This window comes from Vicia villosa, unplaced genomic scaffold (assembly GCF_029867415.1).
Source record: "Vicia villosa cultivar HV-30 ecotype Madison, WI unplaced genomic scaffold, Vvil1.0 ctg.002149F_1_1, whole genome shotgun sequence".
NCBI lineage: Eukaryota > Viridiplantae > Streptophyta > Magnoliopsida > Fabales > Fabaceae > Vicia > Vicia villosa.
In genome coordinates, this window is record NW_026705853.1 from 248,397 (window position 1) to 271,186 (window position 22,790).

At 33.7% G+C, this 22,790-nt stretch overlaps 7 protein-coding genes across 19 annotated transcripts; 2 read left to right on the top strand and 5 right to left on the bottom strand.

Annotated features, from left to right (window-relative positions):
* Positions 1 to 870: 870 nt before the first annotated feature.
* On the top strand, positions 871 to 3,804 carry LOC131638028 (uncharacterized). Of its 2 annotated transcripts, none has more exons than XM_058908588.1 (6): positions 871 to 1,084; positions 1,202 to 1,268; positions 1,423 to 1,527; positions 1,650 to 1,748; positions 2,489 to 2,614; positions 3,201 to 3,804. In XM_058908588.1, the coding sequence occupies exons 1-6, from the start codon at positions 1,055 to 1,057 to the stop codon at positions 3,344 to 3,346; spliced, it is 573 nt and encodes a 190-aa protein (XP_058764571.1). In that variant the 5' UTR covers positions 871 to 1,054; the 3' UTR covers positions 3,347 to 3,804. The 2 variants fall into 2 exon arrangements, with proteins under 2 accessions (XP_058764571.1, XP_058764570.1); XM_058908587.1 differs by having other exon boundaries at positions 876 to 1,084; positions 1,420 to 1,527.
* Positions 3,805 to 5,007: 1,203 nt separating this feature from the next.
* LOC131638027 (amino acid transporter AVT6D-like) lies at positions 5,008 to 7,189 on the bottom strand. The gene is made up of 5 exons (XM_058908585.1): positions 6,525 to 7,189; positions 6,286 to 6,438; positions 5,958 to 6,161; positions 5,393 to 5,864; positions 5,008 to 5,260 (listed from the first exon to the last, which is right to left on the bottom strand). The coding sequence occupies exons 1-5, from the start codon at positions 6,883 to 6,885 to the stop codon at positions 5,134 to 5,136; spliced, it is 1,317 nt and encodes a 438-aa protein (XP_058764568.1). The 5' UTR covers positions 6,886 to 7,189; the 3' UTR covers positions 5,008 to 5,133.
* Positions 7,190 to 8,064: 875 nt separating this feature from the next.
* Positions 8,065 to 12,656, bottom strand: LOC131638039 (uncharacterized). Of its 12 annotated transcripts, XM_058908600.1 has the most exons (7): positions 12,299 to 12,656; positions 12,053 to 12,145; positions 11,220 to 11,505; positions 11,007 to 11,099; positions 10,668 to 10,822; positions 9,820 to 10,046; positions 8,075 to 9,639 (listed from the first exon to the last, which is right to left on the bottom strand). In XM_058908600.1, the coding sequence occupies exons 4-7, from the start codon at positions 11,025 to 11,027 to the stop codon at positions 9,590 to 9,592; spliced, it is 453 nt and encodes a 150-aa protein (XP_058764583.1). In that variant the 5' UTR covers positions 11,028 to 11,099; positions 11,220 to 11,505; positions 12,053 to 12,145; positions 12,299 to 12,656; the 3' UTR covers positions 8,075 to 9,589. The 12 variants fall into 12 exon arrangements, 2 of the variants coding, with proteins under 2 accessions (XP_058764583.1, XP_058764582.1); XR_009294576.1 differs by having other exon boundaries at positions 8,068 to 8,968; positions 9,190 to 9,302; positions 9,505 to 9,639; positions 9,820 to 10,822; positions 11,220 to 12,656; XR_009294573.1 differs by having other exon boundaries at positions 8,071 to 9,639; positions 9,820 to 10,822; positions 11,220 to 11,834.
* A 442-nt stretch (positions 12,657 to 13,098) lies between these two features.
* Positions 13,099 to 14,334, bottom strand: LOC131638032 (uncharacterized). Its single transcript, XM_058908592.1, has 4 exons — positions 14,313 to 14,334; positions 13,512 to 13,945; positions 13,229 to 13,283; positions 13,099 to 13,112 (listed from the first exon to the last, which is right to left on the bottom strand). Exons 1-4 carry the CDS (start codon positions 14,332 to 14,334, stop codon positions 13,099 to 13,101), a joined length of 525 nt encoding a protein of 174 aa, XP_058764575.1.
* Positions 14,335 to 14,577: 243 nt separating this feature from the next.
* Positions 14,578 to 15,168, top strand: LOC131638034 (uncharacterized). The gene is made up of 3 exons (XM_058908593.1): positions 14,578 to 14,624; positions 14,746 to 14,836; positions 14,920 to 15,168. The coding sequence occupies exons 1-3, from the start codon at positions 14,578 to 14,580 to the stop codon at positions 15,166 to 15,168; spliced, it is 387 nt and encodes a 128-aa protein (XP_058764576.1).
* A 2,663-nt stretch (positions 15,169 to 17,831) lies between these two features.
* On the bottom strand, positions 17,832 to 18,314 carry LOC131638035 (uncharacterized). Its single transcript, XM_058908594.1, has one exon. It carries the CDS (start codon positions 18,312 to 18,314, stop codon positions 17,832 to 17,834), a length of 483 nt encoding a protein of 160 aa, XP_058764577.1.
* Positions 18,315 to 18,425: 111 nt separating this feature from the next.
* Positions 18,426 to 21,036, bottom strand: LOC131638036 (uncharacterized). Its single transcript, XM_058908595.1, has 7 exons — positions 20,825 to 21,036; positions 20,517 to 20,662; positions 20,339 to 20,416; positions 20,088 to 20,185; positions 19,811 to 20,046; positions 19,088 to 19,722; positions 18,426 to 18,724 (listed from the first exon to the last, which is right to left on the bottom strand). Exons 1-7 carry the CDS (start codon positions 21,034 to 21,036, stop codon positions 18,426 to 18,428), a joined length of 1,704 nt encoding a protein of 567 aa, XP_058764578.1.
* Positions 21,037 to 22,790: the final 1,754 nt, after the last annotated feature.

The following is a 22,790-nucleotide window of genomic DNA, read 5'->3' on the forward strand; positions in this document are numbered from 1 at the left end:
TTCACTCACATATTAACATACCACATAATAATTATAATCTAAGGGTGTCTCACGAGTTGCGATTTTAGTGAAAAGATTATAAAAAAATATTTTAAAAAAGAAGATTGCTCTTCGTACTCTTATTGGTGAAGAACCACACTTATGAAACTCGAAAATGCCCTTAGTACAATCCTAAAATTAACTTATGGACTCCCTTAATACACACCAAAACAATTTGTAAGCGAGCCACCCCCATTTTTTCAAAGGAATGATGGAAAGGTGAGTCCGGAAGTTAACTTCTAGACTAACCTCTAGATACATTTTGAACTCGTGATAGTGTGTTTATTTCACAATTCGATGGGGAATTTAAATGTCAAGTTCCAGACTAACCCTCAGGATAGTAAGTTTCCCTCTTGAGTAGTGAGTTTGTTATAAATTTGACAAATTTTAATGAACCTTATAATTTGAGTCATTTATACAAAGTATGCGGAATTGTTTTTTTTGGAAAAACATCAGGAACAACAACAACAAGTTGAACTTCTAGGTCTTCTGAGGCAACATCAAGGGATACATGCCTCCAAGAACATGATGTCGAGAGACGTGAACTCAAGAAGATGATGCTTTTGCATTAAATGAACTGACGCCAACAGATGAACGCGAGGTTTTTTTTACAAAATGAAAGTGTGACTCATTTACGAATGGATGAGGTGCATCCGAAAATTAATCACTGTATTATTTTTCATTTTTCACAAGGGTACGTGAGCACCACTAGGGTGCAATAAGCAATCCCCTTAAAACAAAAGTTGTCAAATTACTGGGCTTTGGTTGCCAATTTTTCTCAAGCCCAAAAGATGCCTGTCCACGTCACGTTCACCGGCGTCAATTCTTCCACTGCATAACAAAACCTTCGTGATTCGGGTTAAGGTTTATCAAACCGACCCGGAAACGAAATTCGAATCCGGATCCTTCACGTTCGTATCGCATCATCACTACTCGGAGTTGTTGAAGGCTGAAGCAACCTTGACACAGCCACCATCGTCACTTCCGATTCGCGAGTTTCAGCACCTATTGCATAATGCGCAACCTAGCAGCTCAACTCTCTAACGTAATTTCTCTCAAATCCTTCTTTTTGATCATGCTCAATTTCAACCCTAATTTTACTATCCTTTTCATTATTTTACAAGTTCAACTCAAAATCTGACATTGATGTTTGTTTTTGCAGTATTTATGTAGAAGAAGAGTTGCATTCAATCAACAATCTCGTAATTTTTCATCTTCTAGTAGCAAAGGTATCACTTTGTTTTTTTATCCATAATTTAGGGGAATTTATGTGATTCAATCATATGTCAAAATCTGGAACTGTAATATGCCAAGAAATTGAAACCTAATGATTTTGTTTTCACTGTGTGAATGAACTGCTCTATTATGTTGCATGATTAGAAGAACTAGCATTGGAGCATGAAGTTGAGAGAAAATTTGGGTGGTTATTGAAGAGTCTATTTTTCGGCACTGCAATTTATGCGGGATACCAGTTCTTTCCTTATATGGGTATTATCAATCATCCAACTATCAATATCAACAGTTTTCCTGCAACAATTTCCAGCTCATGAAGTCTCTGTTTACTCTTGGTGGTTCAAACCTGACAATATTGTTGAAATAAAAAATTTCAGGGGAAAATTTGATGCAACAGTCGGTATCTCTCTTGCGTGTCAAGGATCCATTGTTCAAAAGGATGGGAGCTTCTAGATTAGCCCGTTTTGCAAAAGACGGTAATCACTTTGTACCATTGTTTTAATTATTCATCACTATGTATCGAAGCATCTTGTAGTGTATCGGTCGTTTGAGTATTAAGGTATTTGTTATGCTAAACAAGCATTTTTCTTTCATCTTCTCGTGCTTGATTTGAGTAATATAGAGTATTAATCTCAGCTTTTTGATGATATGGCTAAATTTTGGTTAAAAGGGAGAGTTGGTGGGAGATTTTGAACTTAGATGGGAGAGTTATATAATACTTAGTTGGTGGAAGTAAGATTTTGCGCTTGAACTGATACTGAGAGGCTGAAACAGTTACTGAGATTTTTATTGACATGCAAATTGAATTTATTGAATTCACTGTTAAAAGAGGTGCCCTGTACGCAGTTATGACCTATCATAGTTGTCAAGATCTTGATCTAGATCTTAAAATCGTAAGATTTTACGATCTCACTCACCCCCAACAATCCTGATCTTAAGTAGAATCACGTATTGTAACCAAATTGTGAAAAAAAAATTGTAAAACCATTGATTTTATGCGATTTTTGCTTGTTTCGGTCATAATTGGTTGTTTTCCGGCCACTGCCATTAAAAGGTGAGAAGGATGACAAGATGCAGAGGCACAACAATTACAGTTTGGCGGGATGATTGTGTGCATTTTGAAATTAAGAAGTTTTAGAATTAGGGTTTAGAAAATAAACATCTCACTTGTAGGGTTTGTTTTAAATTCAAACTGTTCACTTTCCTTTTCTCAAAGATGAAAGCAGGATGAAGATAGTTGAGTTAGGTGGAGACAAAGAGCTCATAAATATGTTAAGCACAGCTAAAGACGACCGTACACGGAAAGCAGCACTGAATGCTCTGGCTGAGCTGTCGCACTCAGGTTGAACTTTGAAGTCTTCATTTAAATATCCTTTGCATATTACTTACCTGATTTTTGCTTCTAAGAAGATCATTTCTTTTTAACATGCTGGTTGATATTCAGCCCAATAGTAGTAAGTAGTAACTTTGTGGTCCTAAATAGTAAACCAGAAATGTTCTTCAGTTGTAATTTATGTTTATTATATTCTAGCTGCAAACTAACTGTAAGATCAAAGGATAAGAACTTCAGAAATCTATAACTTGTTTCAACTGTTTGTCTTTTTTATTCAAACCATATGGGCATATAACATTGAAAAGGAACATAAATATTTATCAATTGATTTCGGGATAATATATGCATGACATGAGACCTCCTCTTATGTATTTTAGCGGGGAGTTGAACCCTTATGTTCGTCTCTCCAAAACTATCAAAGCACCTTATCAGTCCTTATACGATTATAAACAATCAACACCTGTAACTTATTGAATAAGAAACCAGTTCATACAATATTACAATGTCGAAAGATATGTAGCTGTACCAGGGCAGTGCTGCTAGCACCAGTCTTCTTTCTGTTTTTTATTGACATAAATTATTTCATTTGTTATAGATGAAGTTCTTGCATCCTTGCATCGTGGTGGGGCCATTCCAATTATCAGGTCTGCTCCAAGTTCACTTGAGGATGCAGATGTTGAGAAATTCAAGTCGAGCTTGATCAAAAGGTTCCAAGATCTCAAGTATGATATGTCTTCATGAATTTTACCAGAGATTCTTGCGTTTTTTCCTTCATAAGCTGCCCATGAAAGCATTTTTAGGTTTCACTGGAAATTGCTGTGTATTTTCTGACTAAATTTAATAGAAGATTATAAATGATTACTCAATTTCTCATATGAAAGTACTTTTTTACATCTATGGGTATTTAAAGTGCTCCATATCTATTATGCAATGTGCTAACATTTGGTTAATTTGCAGTAAAATATTTAATGACCATTCATTGAGTCAACTCAAAATAGAAGGCAACATGATTTGTTAAAAGAAAAATGTAATAATAGAAAGCAATAATCTAAGAAGTAAAAGTAAATTTTATAAGTAGACTTGAACACATATTTCATATCACTCTCAAGATGTAGATGAGTCTCTCCAAAGATCATTTTCCCTTTCTATTCGGGTATAAGTAACGTAGTTAAGTCTTAATCACAAGCTTTCGTTTTAAACTTTTGTTGTTGACTAAACATGTTTTATTGCTTATCCGATTCCGCTCATCTACAAGAAATTGTTCTCATCTTGATTTATGAGAGAGCGACAGATCATCGTCATTGTTTTAAATATACTTACCAAGTGGGGACATGTATATAATCCACCATTTTGCATTAAATAATTCATTTAAAGTGATGAATCTCTTTCAAAATTTAATTAATATTAATTAAAAAATAAATTATATTATTTAATTAATATTACTTAAATTACTTTCTATTTATTTTTTAATATGTATAATTGAATCAGTTGTTTTAATACAAAAGGAAAAATATACATAAGTCACTTTTATAATTTTTTTTTATGAAACTTGTAAAAATATTCCAAAAAAATTATTTTTACAAATAGTTTATTAACTTTGTCTTTAAATATTTTAATTTTAGGGTGGAAGAGATATACGTTGTATACGTTGTTGGTTCACATTCAATTCTTGAAAACACTGTTTTTTGTATTTCATAGTTTAGCAAGATATATCTACCATGTCCCACAAAAAAAAAATATTTAAAAATTACTCCTTTAAACACTGTTTTCTGTAATTTATCTTTTATTCTTTAACTAATACCTTTACAAGATTCGTTAGCACTTGTTTTTTTAATGATTATCCAACATAAAAAATGCAAAACATTGTTCTCATTACCATCATGAAGGGGGGTGACCCTAGGTGTCATGGCCGCCCCCATTTTGTTTTTTTTCTTCATCAATATTTATAGACATTGTGTTGTATCATCAAAAATAGTATTCAATAAAGAGTTTTGCTATCTTTACATTAAAAACCAAACAAGTTACACTTATACCTTATAGAATATAACATGTGCAAGCAAAAATAGTTATTAAACATTTTAAAAAAACAAAACCGTATATAAATATGGTGTAAATGTCATTTATAGTGTAAACATATCATTTCTGTTGTATAAATTATGATCTATACAACTAACTAGTTTTTCTTATTTGTTTATTTTTTCATTAATATTTATAGGATAATGCAAACTTAAGAAACCTACGGATTTATGTTTTAAAAAAAGAATTAAGTTAATTATAAATTTTTAATAAAAATGTATAATTTCCAAAAACAAAGTTTCTATAATTAATTTTACTCATGTGCCCTAGGGCACAAGTAAGTTAACACTATCCATATTTATATATATTTTATTGTTCACAGATCAGCTTGAAATAGACTTTTGAATTTTATTGCTTTAATACTTGAATACTTGATATTACACATAGCAATTCCTTTCAGCATTTATTATTTCTACAACAAAGCTTCTAAAATAAATCAAAGAGAGCACCAACTATGACTTGCTACCCAAAGCATTGTATATGTTGGTGGAAATTGCAATTGTACTTGTCCCTACAGCGAGTATAATCATACCAAGTGCTATTATTTTGTCCTTTCTTGTAGATATTCCAAGAGCATCCCTGCCATAACAAACAAAGAACATTAGAATCATGATTTATATTCCTTCTCAATATGATATATTCAACAGGAAGATTTTGTTATACTCCTATTCATTAGGAAGATAATAATAGGAACTTGTGAAAATAGGTTACCTTAAAACTATAGAGCCAGGGAAAATAAAGGCAAGACACAGTGCAGTTGTTGATCCTAGAAACTGAAAGAAGTACCAAATATCTGGTATTGCTATAGCAGCAAGATAGGAGAATACTAAGAGCACAAGAGTGAGAATCACAAATCTCTTGTTGTCTGTGCTCGTGGCTAGTAGCGTCTTATTGGGGAAGAAGAGCTCATCAATGTTGGCTCGTAAAGAGAAATTCACAACAGGGAATACCAGCATAACATGGAGTGCATAGCTCACACGAATTAAACTATTGAACAATGAACCAACGGCCGAATCAGCATTCTGATCAAAGTTGATTAGAATGTCTGATTGTATTGAATCTCCAAATAAGAGGTAGCCAAATAAACCAATTATAAAGTAGATAACAGCAGAAAACATTATTGCTAATCGAGCTGCTGTTTTCATATCAGATGGCTTTGCAAGCTCAAATGCAATAGGATGCACTGCAAAGTAAAATAAAATTACTCATCAGACACAAAAATAGAAAATGTTTCTCGCCCACAATAATGCAAAATGTAAGTTGAGTTAATTAGTACCATTGAAATGAAACGTAAATGCTATGACTACAACAGGAATTGCAGTGAACAAATCAAAGAAAGACGTCTGGTAGTCTAACCGAGGAACCAGTTTAGGAGTTTGTGTTTTTCCTTGCACCAAAGCAACAATAGCCAGTCCAGAACATATGACAACAAATGCCACAGCAAGAAGAGTTGATACTGCAGAACTATACTTCAAGGATTCTGACAAATTTCAAAACAACACAGCACAAAAAAAGAATAACCAAATATTATCAATCTATGCCATCGAATCTCTTCAATTCAAAACGAAACAAGCGCGTGCTTGGAATCATTGAAAAACACTCACCAACACGTTTGTACAAGACCAATGGAAGCATAACAACAACCAAGGTGACGAGAAGAGCAACTTCTCTGGAATTCCACCAGTGAATCCCAAACCACTCTTGCAAAATTCCCAAAAACACTTCATCTCCATCTTCCTTTCCAGATAGAACATCCCCTGTTGTTTCATATTTATTAAATAATCAATTTCTAGTTTATAAATTAAAAAAATAATAATATTTTACTTATAATAGTGGTTCTAACCGATAATAATAAGAAAGAGAATTAAAACGCCTAAGTTGTTGATTATGATAAAAACTTTAGCGATTAATGCTCCAGCTGAACCAAAAGCTTCCTTCATGACACCGGCGTACGTCGTCGTTTCAACGGCATGTGTAAAGCGCAGGAGAAATTCGACGGAGACTTCGGCTAGAACCGCCACGATTAGAAACAAGGCGAATGAGGGAAAAACCCCGAGAACTTTAAGAACCGCCGGGATTGACATGATTCCAGCGCCAATTATGCTCGTGGCGACGTTAAATACTGCACCAGGAATCGAACCATGTTTCACCGCTGGATTATTTCCGGTCAGGAGGGGGACATGGACTCCGGCAGACGGTGACATACCGGCGGTGAAGATATTTGGGAGTGTTGAGAAAGAAGAGGTGGAGTTTGGTTTCTTGCATAACAACTACATCCATTTATATACATATTTTTTTCATGTGTGTAAATTAAAGAACTCAGTAGTAATCTATTGTAAAAAAAAGGTGTGGTAGTCATTATGGGCTTCATTTCTATTCACAGTTAATGTTGAAGCAGCAACAATTTTCAGCTCATGAAGGCTTTGGTGGGTCAAACTTGAGAGAGTGATCACATCACGATTGCCTTCATTTCTATTCACAGTTAATGTTGAAGCAGCTGTGCATGGTGCAAGGCTTGCAACGCCATTGCACAAAATCGAGTAATCTTCCCCGCTGGAATCCACCTTTTAAAATATGAGTCACTAGGATGTCGCTGTTGCAAAATAACAAATTTAAATAGTAAAAATATAGGTATCACGGGGGAACCATTAACTTTTAAGTAAAAACAAATTTTTTTTTGCCACACTAAATAGTTATTACTACATAACTAGTAACAAACCCGTGCATACGCACGGGTTCGAGTGTAGGATGCGTATTTGTTTTTAAAATATAATAAAAATATAAAAAATAATAAAATTGGTTTACCAAAAAAATTATTATTTATAAAGAAAACAGATTTTGATTTATATAGAGATCATAGATAACATTTAGGAAAAAGCTATTTCTACATTGTTATTAGACACTACACCGTAATTGTATAAGGAAAACATACTACTTTTAATTTTTAATAATTTATATTTTCTTGGTTTTTGTGCAAAGAAAATCTTATTGTGTTATTGAAATACGGTGTGATATACGGTGTAACCAAAAACGGTGTATCAATAGCACACCTCTAACATTTATCTATGTATAAAAATATTTGGAAGAACTTTATACTTTCTCCGTATTGTATGCGCATTTGCTTACAAAGTTTAATAAAAATGAAATAAAAAAAGATAAAATTATTTAATCAACAGAGTTTATTATTTGTAAAAGAGATAATAAAGTCGTATCTATAAATAGCGTAATATTGAGTATTATATTCAATGTCATATTATTTTTAAAAAAGTAAAATTGTTTATAAATAGTATCTTTAGTATTGAGTGTCATACTATCAAAACAAATCTCAAAATAAGTAGCGGATCATTAATTATTTCTTTTTAATTATAACATCAAATGGTTAACTTATAATTTTATAAAATTGTTAGGCTCATTCTTTTTTTTTTTTTATTTAGGAAATTATTATACTCTTTCATTTACAACTTTTCTTAATAAAGTGACACTCAGTATATGACTAAAGAATAACTCATTTTAATTACTAATCTCTTCTACTAAAGAACATTCTTGATGAAAAAATTCTCACTATGCCATCAAGTTATCATCAGCAACTATTATAATTTGACTATATTTTACTCAATCATATACAAACAACTCTAATTTGTGTAAAGAAAAAAAAACTACATAAAGAAATTAACTTATTCTACAATGCAGGCAAGCCATAATTTGCTTTAACCATTTTCATTGATGATAGTTTCAGGTTTCAGCCAACCCTTCCAAATTACTTTCATTTTCGCTTTAACCTTTTTATCAAGAAAATAATAAAATCATTAATAACATTATAAATTACAAAACAATGAAACTATTGAGTAAATGATTCCTTGTCAACTATATATACCTCGGTGCACTTACAGCAAATAAAGAAATTGATTCAACATCAGTGTTTATGTCAAAAAATAAGCCTTCAATAAGACAGTCCAACAGACCTTAAACTTCATGTTTGAAAGTGAAATGGTGGAAACAAAAAAAAACATACATATATACCAGTACATAGGGAAGATCTAACCACCATAAGTAATCTTCTTCTTCGTCGCCTGTATATTCACAATATTTGCTAACCACTACTTCAGGTCCAAATAACTCCATCTCTCGTTTAGGTTTGTTGAGTTTCTTTTCCATGATACTCTTATTCTTACCAGGCAATCTTTTCGTTAGATCCAACGACAACAGAAGCATCAACCATGTCAGTATACTCAAGATTACCCTTCCCACCACCAGCAAATTGGAAGCAGCGCCTTTCCATCCCACCATCTGCGATTTATAGGTATACTACATGAATAATAACTTGTTAAACAATTCTAGAGCTAGTTTAAGAATCAGGAAATATATTCCCGTGTTGTGAACAAAAGATATAATAGAAAAATCACAAATAAGCACTTTGGGGAGATAAAGGAATTACATGAAAGGAAAATAATCTAACAAAACTAATTGGAAGAAGACTGGAATGAAACAGATTGCTAAGAAAAACTTACTTAAATTCTCATTCCCAACAGCCAAAACAATTGAACTAATGGTTTATCCAAACGAAGCGGTGAAGATAAGGTAGGGAGAATTAGAAGAAGACAACGGTGAGGAACACAATTTCCTATTACCACCACGTCAAGTTATAAGACATGATGAAAATCGAATCAAGAGAGCTAATGAGTACGAATTCAACGAACATGGTTAAAATCACAACAATCACCCGCACGAGCAAACTCGCCAATGAAAGTATGATTAAAAGCGCCATCGATTATTGTAACCTTCCTAAGTTTGGAGATGCGATTCATGAAGATATTAGTAGTCACCTTTGTTGTAACGCGCCATATGAAAACAGGACCATACTCTCCTTCACCAATTCTGACACTGTCTCCATCTTCCCTTGCCTGTTCTTCACATCAACCTTATTTCCACATAGAATAATTGGGATGTTTTCACAAGCCCTGAAAATAAGTTGCAAAAGGAAGTGTTCATAAAGCAATACACATAAAGCGAATTCCCATAATAGTTTGTCTAAAATCGAAACAGAAAACGTCAACTAAGGCCATCAAATGACGGAGGATATAGATCCTTACGTTAGACAGTAGGGAAAGAAATAATTTGCAATTTCTGCCTAGACTTACCTAGGACCCCATGTTGAGAATTCAATGATCCAGTTTGGTAGAACTTCCTTGAGCAACAATCAAGTGGGGACCAATCACACCTTTGTATTCCAAAAGATGTGCTATGAGAAACAATTTGTATTGTTTTCCCAAGCCCCATTTCATCAGCCAAAATCCCATTAAGTTGATATTTAACAAAGAAATCATCCATTGCAGCCCATCTGTTTGATATTATCTTAATTCTCTTCCTTGAAGTATAGACAGTTGTTCAGTTACTTGTAAATAATTAAGTTTGTTTCCAATGAAATACAACATATCGGTAAAAGAATTAAAACAAAAAAGAATGAAAATTTGTATTTAAATGTTCAAATGATAGATTAATCAACTTCTTTCCCCTAAGAGGAAACAAAACCCATCAAAGCCAAGAACATTTAATAAATGAGTAACCTGGAGAAACAACAAAAAAACATCAAAACTGAAACTTTTTCCAATCTCTAGCTACTGTTATGTAATTAATTATTTACAGGAATAGATTCTGGTATGATGTATAAAAATATTATGGTTCATATGAATATAAGTTAGAAATTTAATTGGTAATGCAATCTTGTAAAGTTAACATTGTGTTCTGGTGCTATGCAATATGATCAATTTCAATGTTTCATCGCTTTTATAACTTACAAATTGATTTGTAAATAGCATGATGTTGTAAAATATCAAACTGTGTTAGTTCATATGATTATAAGTTTGAAATCCAATTGGTAATAGGATTGAATCAATTAATCAAAGTTTTTTACTCAATGTATATGAAATAGAAATGAATATGCATTTAGGAATGAGAAGCCCACCAAGAATGAGAAGCTCTGACTCACCAAAAGCCAACTGAAAAATTGGTAGTTAAAGACCGCACATAGTGCCACCGCTTTGTCGAGATGTATAACTTTTCACATTCCTCTAAAATGCAGTCTACAAATTGCAAGTCTTGCACCTTAGGAAACTTAATTTCATCTATGTCATCTAAATCAACCTCCAAACAATAAAAAAGGACCAGTGTTAACATGGAGACATAATTAAAAAAATAACATATATAGAATGGATCCACTTTGCAAATTTGCAATAGGCAGGGTTGTGGGCTTAAACGTATTCCATACCACATTCAATGGACTTCACAGGAAATTATTCAATTATATACAATTCAAGAAACTAATTACCTGGCTGGTATTGCTAAGCATGGTTTCTGAGTAGGGGAAATGTTCCTCAGATAAAGATGTTGGATAAAGCCTAATGCGTTTTTTCCCAACAACCTGGAAATGTGAAACAAAACAATAATATATGGAAACTGGAGAAGGAAGCTACTCTTGTACATTAAATGTTTACAACTCAATTTTAGAGTTTATCATGAAAAGTGTAGAAAAATGACCAACCAAATTTGGTGCAGTTGATTCTGACCGATTTATTCTCAAATAGACACCAAGTCACTAACATACCAATTTCCAACATAGTCACTCCAACATACTTTCTGGTGCAGTTGATTCAGTTACCCCTGCAACAAAGCTACGATACACCAATAATCATTTGCCTACATCAGAATTTGCTACCTGCATAATCTGACTACCACGGCGAGTAGAGTCGACATGATTTGACTTGATGATCACTTGAGAAATCAGGTGATGTTGGCATTTCCGAAGTATACTACCACAACCTCCGAACCTGCTAAAAACAACTACAAGAGGTCAAATTGCCCAAGCAGAAATAACTGATCAAATGCATCTAAATTACCGGTAGTCTTTAAGATGATAAAATGCATCTAAATTAGTGGTTAGCAACATCAAGTATGTGTCGGCTTGCCACAAATAATAAACAGTTACCGAAACCTTTAAGAAATGAGTAGTAAGTTATATCGTATGTCAATGTGAGTACTATATCAAACAAATTAATTCTATTAGCCTCAAAGATTTTGATGACATCACAAAATTGGCCAGCAGCAACATATCGTTAGGATGAAGGGAAACCTTTTGAGTGCCAACCAGACTAATCACCTACATTCAACCTTCAATGTGTTATTCTAAGTCACTACTCAGTATATGAATAGAAAAATTTAAGTAGAGTCAAACCATGTGCCTGCACATCAGTGTTGCAAACAAAACACCAAAACTCATCGCTTGAATGTATAACATGTATAAATCATAGATCAAGCATAAAAAGTACGTAAACGACATCAAAAACTCCTAAAAATGCGAGTAAATCAGAAGCTTACATGAGAGGTGTTACTGAAGAGTTCCCTTAGAAAGATCTCCTTGTTAGAGTATAACGTGTTTATGATAAGATTGAAAAGCTAGTTGATCTCATCCTGAAACGCAAACATTTTGGTTTCTGACATGGTAGATGAATGGGTTAAAGAGAGGTATTGATGGTTTCTAACATGATAAATCAACAATGAAGAAAGTTAACAACAATAGAAAACCAGATCAAGTACAGATCGAAGTGAAGGTTGAAGAATCACCCGGATCTCCGGCGGTGGAGCTTTTAGGACTGATAATGGTTGATAGTGAGTGTGGAAACAATGTCCAACTCTCTGGAACACTTCACAACCACCTAATCAGCCTCGAAACATTACCGTATACATGAAAATATCATCGAAATCAAACATTTATAGATTTTAGCTAAGAGAATAGATAGTTAAATGGAGCTATTGTATGTTTTCTGCACAAAGAGAGAAGAAAGAAAAAGACAAAGAGAAAGGGTGAATTGAGACAAGAGGAGAGAGAAGAAAGAAGAAGGATAAGAGAGAGAACATGAATGGGGAAAAGAGAAAAGAGAATAATTTGAATTTGATAGGTTATTTTGGAACCAAAGAGAAGTAAGTGACACCAACAAATGATTCTAACCTAATAAGCAAAGGCATAATACAATAAGCATATAGTTAGAATTGAACAACATGACATCATCGGTTGCAAAAAGTAAATTTTGGACACAAATTACCCTCAAAATGATGACATGGCAGAATTAGAGATAAGGGCATTAATGATTTTTCCAGAGCATCTAATTTTCTTATATTATAGATAAACTAGTAACATACCCGTGCGTCTGCACGGGTATAAATAACTTATATATGCATTCTATGAATAACACGAAGAAGATGAATTAGTCGAAAAAATCCAAATATTTAAAAAATTAAGTATTAATCAATAAGTTTACAAATGATGCTAGACAAAATGAATAAGTGAAATAAATGATGAAAATACTACATTAAAAAATTAGGTGAAAAACAAAGTCAAAACAACATATAGAAATACTACAAATTTAAGTGTGAGAACCTGAAAAAAAAAATAAAAAATAAAGTTAGAATTAACAAAGAAGCCTAGGTCTCAAGGGTTTGCTCCCCTTGAGGTCCTGAGTTTGAAGGAGCCTAGGACCAACTTTCAGAGTCTACGTGGGACGGTAATGCTCTCGGATGGATTAGTCGGTACGGGAGGAAGAAGACCACTCTATAAAAAAAACAAAGAATATAAGATGTAATATAATGTTATTGAATTAGAAATTGCATATGGATATTGAAGAATTGTATACCTTATATGTTTTGAAAAACTTCTTGGAATACAACATTTGTAGTGACATGTAAACTTTGTTTCAGTTTTGTCATGAATTAAGATTTTCAATCCTTGCTTGCTTTTAACTCTGGGGAAAGCGACATAAAGTTGTCCATGACTAAAAACCTCTTTTGGCAAGTACAATCCTACGAAGTCCAAAGATTGCCCTTGAGATTTGTTAATAGTCATGGCAAAAGAGACAATAATAGGAAACTGTCTTTGGACAAGCTTGAACGGCCATGGTGATTGAGAGGGTGACAATGACATCCTTGGGATATAAATGATGCTTTCAACATTTTTCCCTGAAATAATTTGCGCTTCAATAACATGATTGGTCATTCTTGTAACGGTTAGTCTTGTGCCATTACATAAGCCTTCTGATTGATCCAAATTTCTCAACAACATGATAGTTGTGCCAATTTTCAATTTGATAGAATGATTAGGCAGGCCAGAGGTTTTCAAAGCACTCAAAAATTCAGGAGTTAAATGTTCAAAAGCATCAAACTCAGTCTCCTCGGAATTGTCAATTGAGTTTGAACTTAGATACTCCTTCTCAGTACCTAATAATTAAGATATAATATGTTCATAAATAAGTAGAGTTATATTGATTATAAATATTATGTGGTGCGTATAAAAAGAAATAAGCATATCATATGAAAAAAATAAAATAAAGAGGCTATAAAACCATATATGGCCTTCCAATTATAGTAAATAAAATGGTAAAATTTTAGTAACTAATATGGTAAAATTATAGTAACTAAAAACCAAAAGGATGACATGATAAAAAGCAAAGTTGGGCCTTACAATTATAGTAAATTAAAGTTCAATTTTAAGCCTTCCAACCTTGATATGCAATCCAATCTTCAGGCTCAATTGTAATTAAAAACCAATTATAGTAAACTCTCCAAAAAAATTACAATAACTTACAACTTTTTGCCCTAAAGGCCATACGTGATATGCAAGTTACTCATAATAACTTCTACATGCTGGAGCAGTTACATGGTTATTGGAAACCGAAAAAGACAACGAAACAGAAGCTAGTGGCTGAATGAATGCATTGAGTATTACAGTGGTTATAAAATTTGTTTAAATTATGCACTCAACTGAAACTATTTTCAAACTTCTCACCACTCTCTCACTACTATCGTCCAAGTATAAATGAGATAGGGGGTGAAGTTTTTTTTCAGGAAAAATGAATCACGATTTTGGAAATCCTGGAATGTGGTCATCTGGAAGCAGGTAACAACTTATACTATAGTTTGGTTATTTCTTTCTTCATTTTTCGTATGAAAGCATTTACATCATTGGTTTCAATATACGTTTTTTACAGTTCCTGATCTTCCATTATTCCGTTTTGCAGTTCTGATGATTCATCAGATGATGAACGTGTTGATGAGTACTACTGGGAGAAAGGGATGAGATCGGGCTACACTTGGTGCCTAAATGTTCTCGTAAGTAAAAATATATTATTCAACCTAGTGATTACAACTGTTATGGTCACACTTTCTCAACTGTATGTAAATATGTTGTGCAGTTTTTTCCAAGGGAAGTTTGTAGGTTCTTTCGGTTTATCTCCCCACAAATAGAGTTGTGTGATTTTGATACAGGGGAGGTATATGACTGCAACATCCGCAGTGCAGTTCGAAACCGTGAGGAGGAGATTTACATAGGAGATGGTTGGTACCGATTTGCAAGGATGAAAAGGCTTAGGAGAGGTGATCGGTTGGGTTTCACCATTTCGAGGTTTACTTATAGGTTGTACGTGCAATTGTTGAATCGTTGAATGTTGTACAGTTGAAGGGAGTTCTTAAGTACTTTGTTTCGATTTCAACTTAAGTTTCATGTTAGGACGCATGTGTATTATGAAAAAGTTGTAAAGATTAATGCTTATGTGTGTCTAAGTATGTATTGGTATGAATTAAAGCGTTATGTAGTAGTGACATTAGTCGTGTTAGGTGCTAACGAAATTAGCCTTTTGTAGCAGTGAAAACAACACTGTTAGATGTAATATATTGTTTGTTATGAACTTAAAATCAATGATGAATTCCTTATATTTTGTATAATGTATTGGAGCATTGTATATTTATGTCCAGATGACTTAACATGTTTGTTTATATTGTTGAAGATCCTGGAAATTGATGAATATGGGGAAGTTATCAACAACAACACTACATAGGGAAGTTTTGTTGTCTGTCATCATATAATTACAACTCAAATGTGTTGTCAATAAAGCTTTCTCTAATAGAGTATTTATATAGCTATTAAAACAACACTGACATACTATAAAGTTACTATAATAAATTTCAAATGAATTTCCTACATTACTTATGTAGACCTAAAGTCTTGCTAACTTATAGTTGACGAATTGAGATCGGTGTATATTATACAATAACTGTAAAATTCCAAGTAACATATAGCAGATGTTTGACTTAAATAAATGATTAGAAGTTACCTGGAATAAGTTGTGTGACATAATCGTTAATTTCGTCGACCACCTCTACTGTTGAAGCCAAAATAGCTCTACTCTGAAAAAAATAAGAGTCTTTGTAGTTGTCAACCAAATTTGGATAAGTACTTGAAACAATTGCTTCAATTGGATCATTAAAGTCAGAGATTAGAAATTCTGGAGGTATTTCAATTTCAGCATATCCATCATTAGGTTCTTCAACTTTGCCATCACCTATTTGTAGTATCCAGTTGGAGAAATGCTCAACTTTTTCAATGGATGAGGTAGAATTGTCACTGTGTAGTCGCATATTCTTGGTAAATTTCAGGACTTTACAATAATCCCATATGTAAGAAGCATTAATGGTGGCGTGAATAATATCAGATCGACTACTTCTATGTACAACAGGTAGGATTTATCTAAAATCACCGCCAAAAACAATTACTTTTCCTCCAAAAATGGCATTTAAACTATTATTAGTTTCACTCATTATATCTTTCAAACTTTTGTCAAGTGCCTCAAAGCAAAACTTATTGGCCATAGGGGCTTCATCCCATATGATAAGATTGGTTAATCTCAAAAGTTGAGCAAGTTCATCTTTCTTATCTATTTTGCAAATTGATGTTTCAATAGTTGGGACAGGAATCTTAAATTTGGAATGTGCAACATTTAGAACAATACCTTCTTTCGAACGAATTGCGGCGGAGAGGGTGTTCCACATGAAAGTTTTACCTGTTAAACATAATAAATAATTAATCATTTGGTGGCTGACATCATACTTAATTAGTTGCAGGAACAAAGAAACAATTTGTAACATTATATTATGGATTGTTAGCAGGGATTTTTAGGTTAGCACCTTCTATCACTTGGATTTTTGTTCGATAAAGGATGTGCGGTGTTAAGTTATTTCCTTTGTCCGATTACAAATCTGAGTTGGATGGTCTGTGTTAGGGATTATTTTTTTCTTGGTGAGTGGATGGTGTGAGGCTGCAAGTGAGTAGTTGGCTAGTTTGTATTAAAAATTTGTGTGCAGATTTTGTTTATTTTTTCGGCGCTTTTTAATTCACGTTCTATTATTAAATGATGTTGTTATATTACTATAGTGTGATAAAAAAAAAGGTTTCCCATAGTGTGTTCCGTTTTGTAACTGTAATATCTTCAATGTGGGTGGATAAGTTGTGAATTGTATACCTTTTCCACCATATCCATATAGGAAGAAAACACCTTCACTTTGTGAATCAACAGCTTCTATGATTTCTGAATATATTGCTCTTTGTTCATCTGTAGTAATAATCAAAACATTTAATTTCAAACCCGAATAAATGCCGACAATATAATGTTATATTCAAGACAATGGCAACATGTAACGGCAGAATTTTCACCTGTCAAAGAAGAAAATAGTGTCTGATGCAGTGCAGCTTGAGCAACAACATCATATTGTCTTTCTTCATAAACTAACCGATTCCCAAGAGTATCAATGACATAATCATCCGGATATGGCATAGGTTTGAAATTTTTCAAAGTTCTTCTGTTATTTTGCAACAGTGACTATATTTCCATCAATGTAAGTTGCTTGATTTCTTCATCTGTGAGTATTAGTCCTGCAACAAATTTAAAGTCATGTATATAAATTTACAACCGAAAGTGTCGAAGTTGAAGTCAGTATTGTTACCTGGATTTTTAGCCAGGCCCCGTTGGTCGTATAAAACACCGTCAGCTAAATAGTGCCAAGTTTTAGACCCCACATGCTCAGGTCTATCCATCGATGCAGACAACAACATTGTGACAAACAGCTTTCTAAGAAATTTCCCTGAACCCCAAAGGTGAGCCTCTTTGATTGCTTCGATAAACTCGCGATCATCTTGGAGAAATCCCATGGCGAAGCATGCATCTTTGAAGGTTTTATGTTGGAAACCATTTATATTTTTGATGTCATCATAGCTTATGGGACCTTTCTTTGCGGTTAACATCATTCGTATATAATACAACTCTCCTGTACACTACGAAACCCACATAAGTCGACCAATTGTGTATCCCCGCTGTCGTGGCTTCCAAGTTCTTGATTTCTTGACATATACAAATTTTGAAACAAATTGTCCATAAGTTAGCAACCTTGCCTCTTCATATTGATTGTTAGCCTCGAACCAAGCCGTAAACATGGATTCTGTGACACTTGGCTTAATTAAGACATCTCCAATTTGCTCGTAATCTCGGTAGTAAACAGAATGTTCTCCTTCCAAGTGAAAGAATAATATTTCCACGGCAGGTTTCCTTCCATGTAATGAGTATGAGAATATTCGCCAGCATGCTTCACTCGGTGAAACATATCTACAATCTAGATATTGTTTAATCTCATCAATGTTTTTATCACCACGTCTGTTGGTTGAATGAGATGGCACAATAACAGCCGAAATTTTATCAGACCCCTTGTTTATATACTTGAATAAGTATTTGATTGAAGTACTTTGGTTGCACAATTCCATATTTATGTGTGCTTCATACTTCAACAACAAATTTGGGTTATGAGGAACGACATGACCGTTATGTAGTATTATCCCATTTTTGTCAATTGTGTTTCCATTATCTCTTCTTCTTTAAATAGGATATTCATCTTGATCAACTACAGTCGTACTTTGAAACTTCTTCTGATAATACTTTGAACACTTACCCTCTTTCATGCATTGTGAGTTTTGATTAGCTAGGCCACAAGGACCATGCACCATATGAGTCTTAACCAAATTATACAGCCTCGGTTCCAACACCGGATCTGGTATTTCAGCCGAAATAATTCTATCAATGTCGGAAGGTGTTGGGTGTTTGTTTGAAGGATGCAAGAAGATTAAAATGTGGGCATGTGGCAACCCTCTTTTTTGAAACTCAATAGTGTACATGTCTACAAAAGATAGTTTTCAAGTTATGCAATTAGAAGTCAAAGTGTTATGAGAAATAGAAAAATAATAGTTGTTGGAAAACTTACACGCAAGAACTTTCCCTAGGATACCCTTCTTTGTTAAATCTGATAGAAGTTCATCAAACTTCAACTTGAAGATCCTTGAAATGATATCTGGTCTATCTTGAGGTTTTAAGTGAAGAGGTCAGAGTACTCTTTGTCTCTCGGGCCAATTAGGATTGCAGGTAAAAGTTATGAACAAATCCGGAAACCCGACTTTGCTACAAATAGCCATGCCGTCATAATAAAGTTGATCCATGAACCTTCAACTTCCAACGTAGGATGGTGGAAATACAACTCTTTTACCTAAACTGGACCCAAGCGCTACACTTTCATCACCCTCTTCATTGAGATTATTATATTTGGAAACTCTTAACTTTGACTGGTTGTTACGGAGCCATGTTAATCTTTCAGAATCCATCATGGTGTACCCATCCACCAAAAATTGTTGAAATAATCTTCTTGATGATAACAAAGTTTTTGCCTCATCAGATCTGGATTGAATTCGAAATACAATCCACTCTCTAATAGTGAGACGATTACGTTTGTTATCATCAAATATCTCCAAATCTCGATGAGCCACGTCAGGTCTATAACCATCCTCACCATATGGAAAAATCAATGTATATTGATATGCTAGATAAATTGCATGGAACTCATCTATCCTTTTAAGTTTTCCACTTCTTTTTTCCATAATAATGTCCCTTTCCTCTGCAGTGTCAACATCACCAACAATCAACGCCGCAACTTCAGACATAGTAGGATGATTGTAGATCCTACCATCAGTTTTGCGATCAGAAATGAGTCTCAACTTTAAGTTGTGGACGTTATCGCTGTTGATTCTTTCCTTTTCCCTTTGGAAGCTTTTCGCATGTGTGTTATGTTCATACAACATCGAAGACAGTTGCTGAAAAATTTCAGGATCAATATTTGTGGGATTCCTAATAATAAAGGTTGAAAAGCATTAGTCACTAAAAAATATTGACTGCAAATGTGAATTTCCAATAAAATACAAGCATGCATAATTACCTTAGACCATCCATTCTATTTTCTACTTCATTTTCGGTGTCATAGATGTATAGTTGTGCGAACTTTGGTTTTTGACCCTCAGATGGTAACAAACTACCAATTCGGTGACAAGATTGACCTTGAATACGTAATGTGGGTGGTCCACAACCATTGTTGTACTTGTTATCCAATTGGCACCAAGAGATGTGAATGTGAACATCATGTTGTAAACTCGTATTTGATGTTGGAATTTTCTGCTGATTATAGAATCGTGATCAAAAAGTAATATGTTTAGTACAGGAGGCAGTGTTTTCAAGAAAGGTGGCTCAACTTTTCCGTTACCACAACACATTGAATATTTAGGATTTGCCGAGTGCTTGTGTTTCTCCATCCTCTCTTGATACCACATTAATGCGAAGCAATATCAACATTCAAAAAGCGGATCGTCGATATCATAATACTCTATGAATAGAAGTAGAGAATTCATGTTACGGATGTTTTAACATGAGTTCGGATAAAGCATTAATTTTAATTAATATAGAAACATACCATTTGATGGATGGGGCATGGAGTAAGAACCGGTAATGTTGTCATCGTCAGTGCTAAAATCTTTATCAAAATCAACAACTGTATACATAAGTTTCCGTTAGGCCAAGTTTATTATGATCAAAATATGTTGGAAAATCTATGTGCATATATAAATATGTCTTGATTGTATATAGAAAACCTGCAAAAGGATCATAATCAGAATCATCCTCTTCTTCACTCTGAAAATCCAAATTCACGGCGGGGTTGAAGACGGGACTTGGAGTGGTAAGTCTTGTGGATTTATGAGGCACAATGCTAGGAGTTTTATCAATAGAAGTACTTTGGCTGTCATTGAGATGTGTTGTACAATTTGTTGTTCTAAAAATAGGTGTCGTTGGCGGCAGTTGACTTTGGCAGGACTGTTGTGCACTGTTTCGAATAACAAAAGTATGGTTGATTAATGCAGGAAGTGTAATGACTCATGATAAGGTAGTATTTGCAACTTACAGATGCATGGCATAAGTTCTTTCATTGATGTTTTGTTTGTTCGATGTTTCTAGCAATGCATTTGTTTGATCTTCTAATGTGGGTTTGACTGCGAATGTTGGCAATCCAAAAGATTTTGGAGGACGGCCACGACGAGGAGCTAAAACATGTTGGCTTTGAGGAATACTATGTAAGGTGGAACAATTGATGTCAAATACAGCATCATAAAGCATAGTTATTTTAATTGACAAATTTAACTAAAGCAATTAAAATACTTATGAATGCCACGACAGCAGACCTGTTAACATTTCTTGATGATCCAGTTTCGACATGACCTTGAGGGTATATTGTAGTATTGGCATCAATTTGTATCTTCTCATGACGGCCACGACCACGTTTTGGTTATACATAATTTCCGGGAAATTCCTCATTATCATGCGCTGCAAATCTATCCATAAGGTTAGTCCCTACATCTCGTATGTTCAAACACGTCTTTGGATTCCTAAAACCATGATAACTCGGTCGAGGTAGGGAACCTCCAAACATTGCACTAAGCCTATCTCCTTCATCCATAACTTGTTCGACGGTTTTTCTATTATTTATGGATGTCGTAATATCAGCAAGAGGGTTTCTCAAAGATGTTGCATTTGGTGTGTATGTTCGAGCAGTAGTAGAAAATGGAAATAGAGAAAATCCAACACCAATATTGACATTATTAGCTTTAGGTGTAGTATTTGTGGTCTTGAGACGTTTTACGTGTTTTTGTTTGCGTAGGAGCATTCTCCGTGCTCGCGCTCTTTTAGGCGGTATTTGAGGATAGTGATCCATACTGTTTCACCTAAATGTTAGAAATAATAAACCAAATGTTACCGATTGAATGTCATCAAGTAATATTCCTCATACTCAACCATGATTATAATTGAACCAATATACATGATCAAAAACTCATACACTTTAAAGGCCAACTGTTATCATTACTTTAAAAATATTGTATATCTTACATCATTCAACCAAATACAAAGTAGATTTATTATATCAGTATAAACTAACTTCAAACTTTCTGTCATATATTGATTATATTCTCCATGCTGTAGTTGCTTAAGCATAAACTAACCTCTTATTTTCTGTTATAGATTCACAATAAGATACATTAAAGATTCAGTGGAACATGAATAAATTACTTTTAGGGTTAAATAAGTTTTTGGTCCCTATAAATATCTCAAATTTCGTTTTTAGTCCTTATAAAAAAAATGTCGACATTTAGTCCCTATAAAATTACTTTTTCATTCACTTTTGATCCCTCTACAGGGACCAAAAGTGAATGAAAAAGTAATTTTATAGGGACTAAATGTCGACATTTTTTTTATAGGGACTAAAAACGAAATTTGAGATATTTACAGGGACCAAAAACTTATTTAACCCTTACTTTTAATAACAATATTGTGTGTACCTGAGAAACTACCCCTTCAATTCCTGCTTCGTGAGATAAATAATTTTGAAGAAAAATTTGTTTGCTTCATGTGTTAGGACCAGTATTAAGGAATGTGATATATGCTTGGTGAGGACAAAAAAAAAGAAAAGCAATGGAATACAATATGTGTTTTTTTAAAAGTGCAAAGTTATCACCTTTGTGGGCGCCACAATTTCATTTTTTTTTAAACCAATTAGAATTAATTTCTTCTCATGCATTTAGGCATTACTTATGAAATAAGCTTGTTGTAAATGATGTATTGTGTTAGCAGACCTATGCATATAGCTTACATTGGGAACCAAATCTTGCCTAAAAGCAATGGAATACAATATGTGTTTTTTTAAAAGTGCAAAGTTATCACCTTTGTGGGCGCCACAATTTCATTTTTTTTTTAAACAAATTAGAATTAATTTCTTCTCATGCATTTAGGCATTACTTATGAAATAAGCTTGTTGCAAATGATGTATTGTGTTAGCAGACCTATGCATATAGCTTACATTGGGAACCAAATCTTGC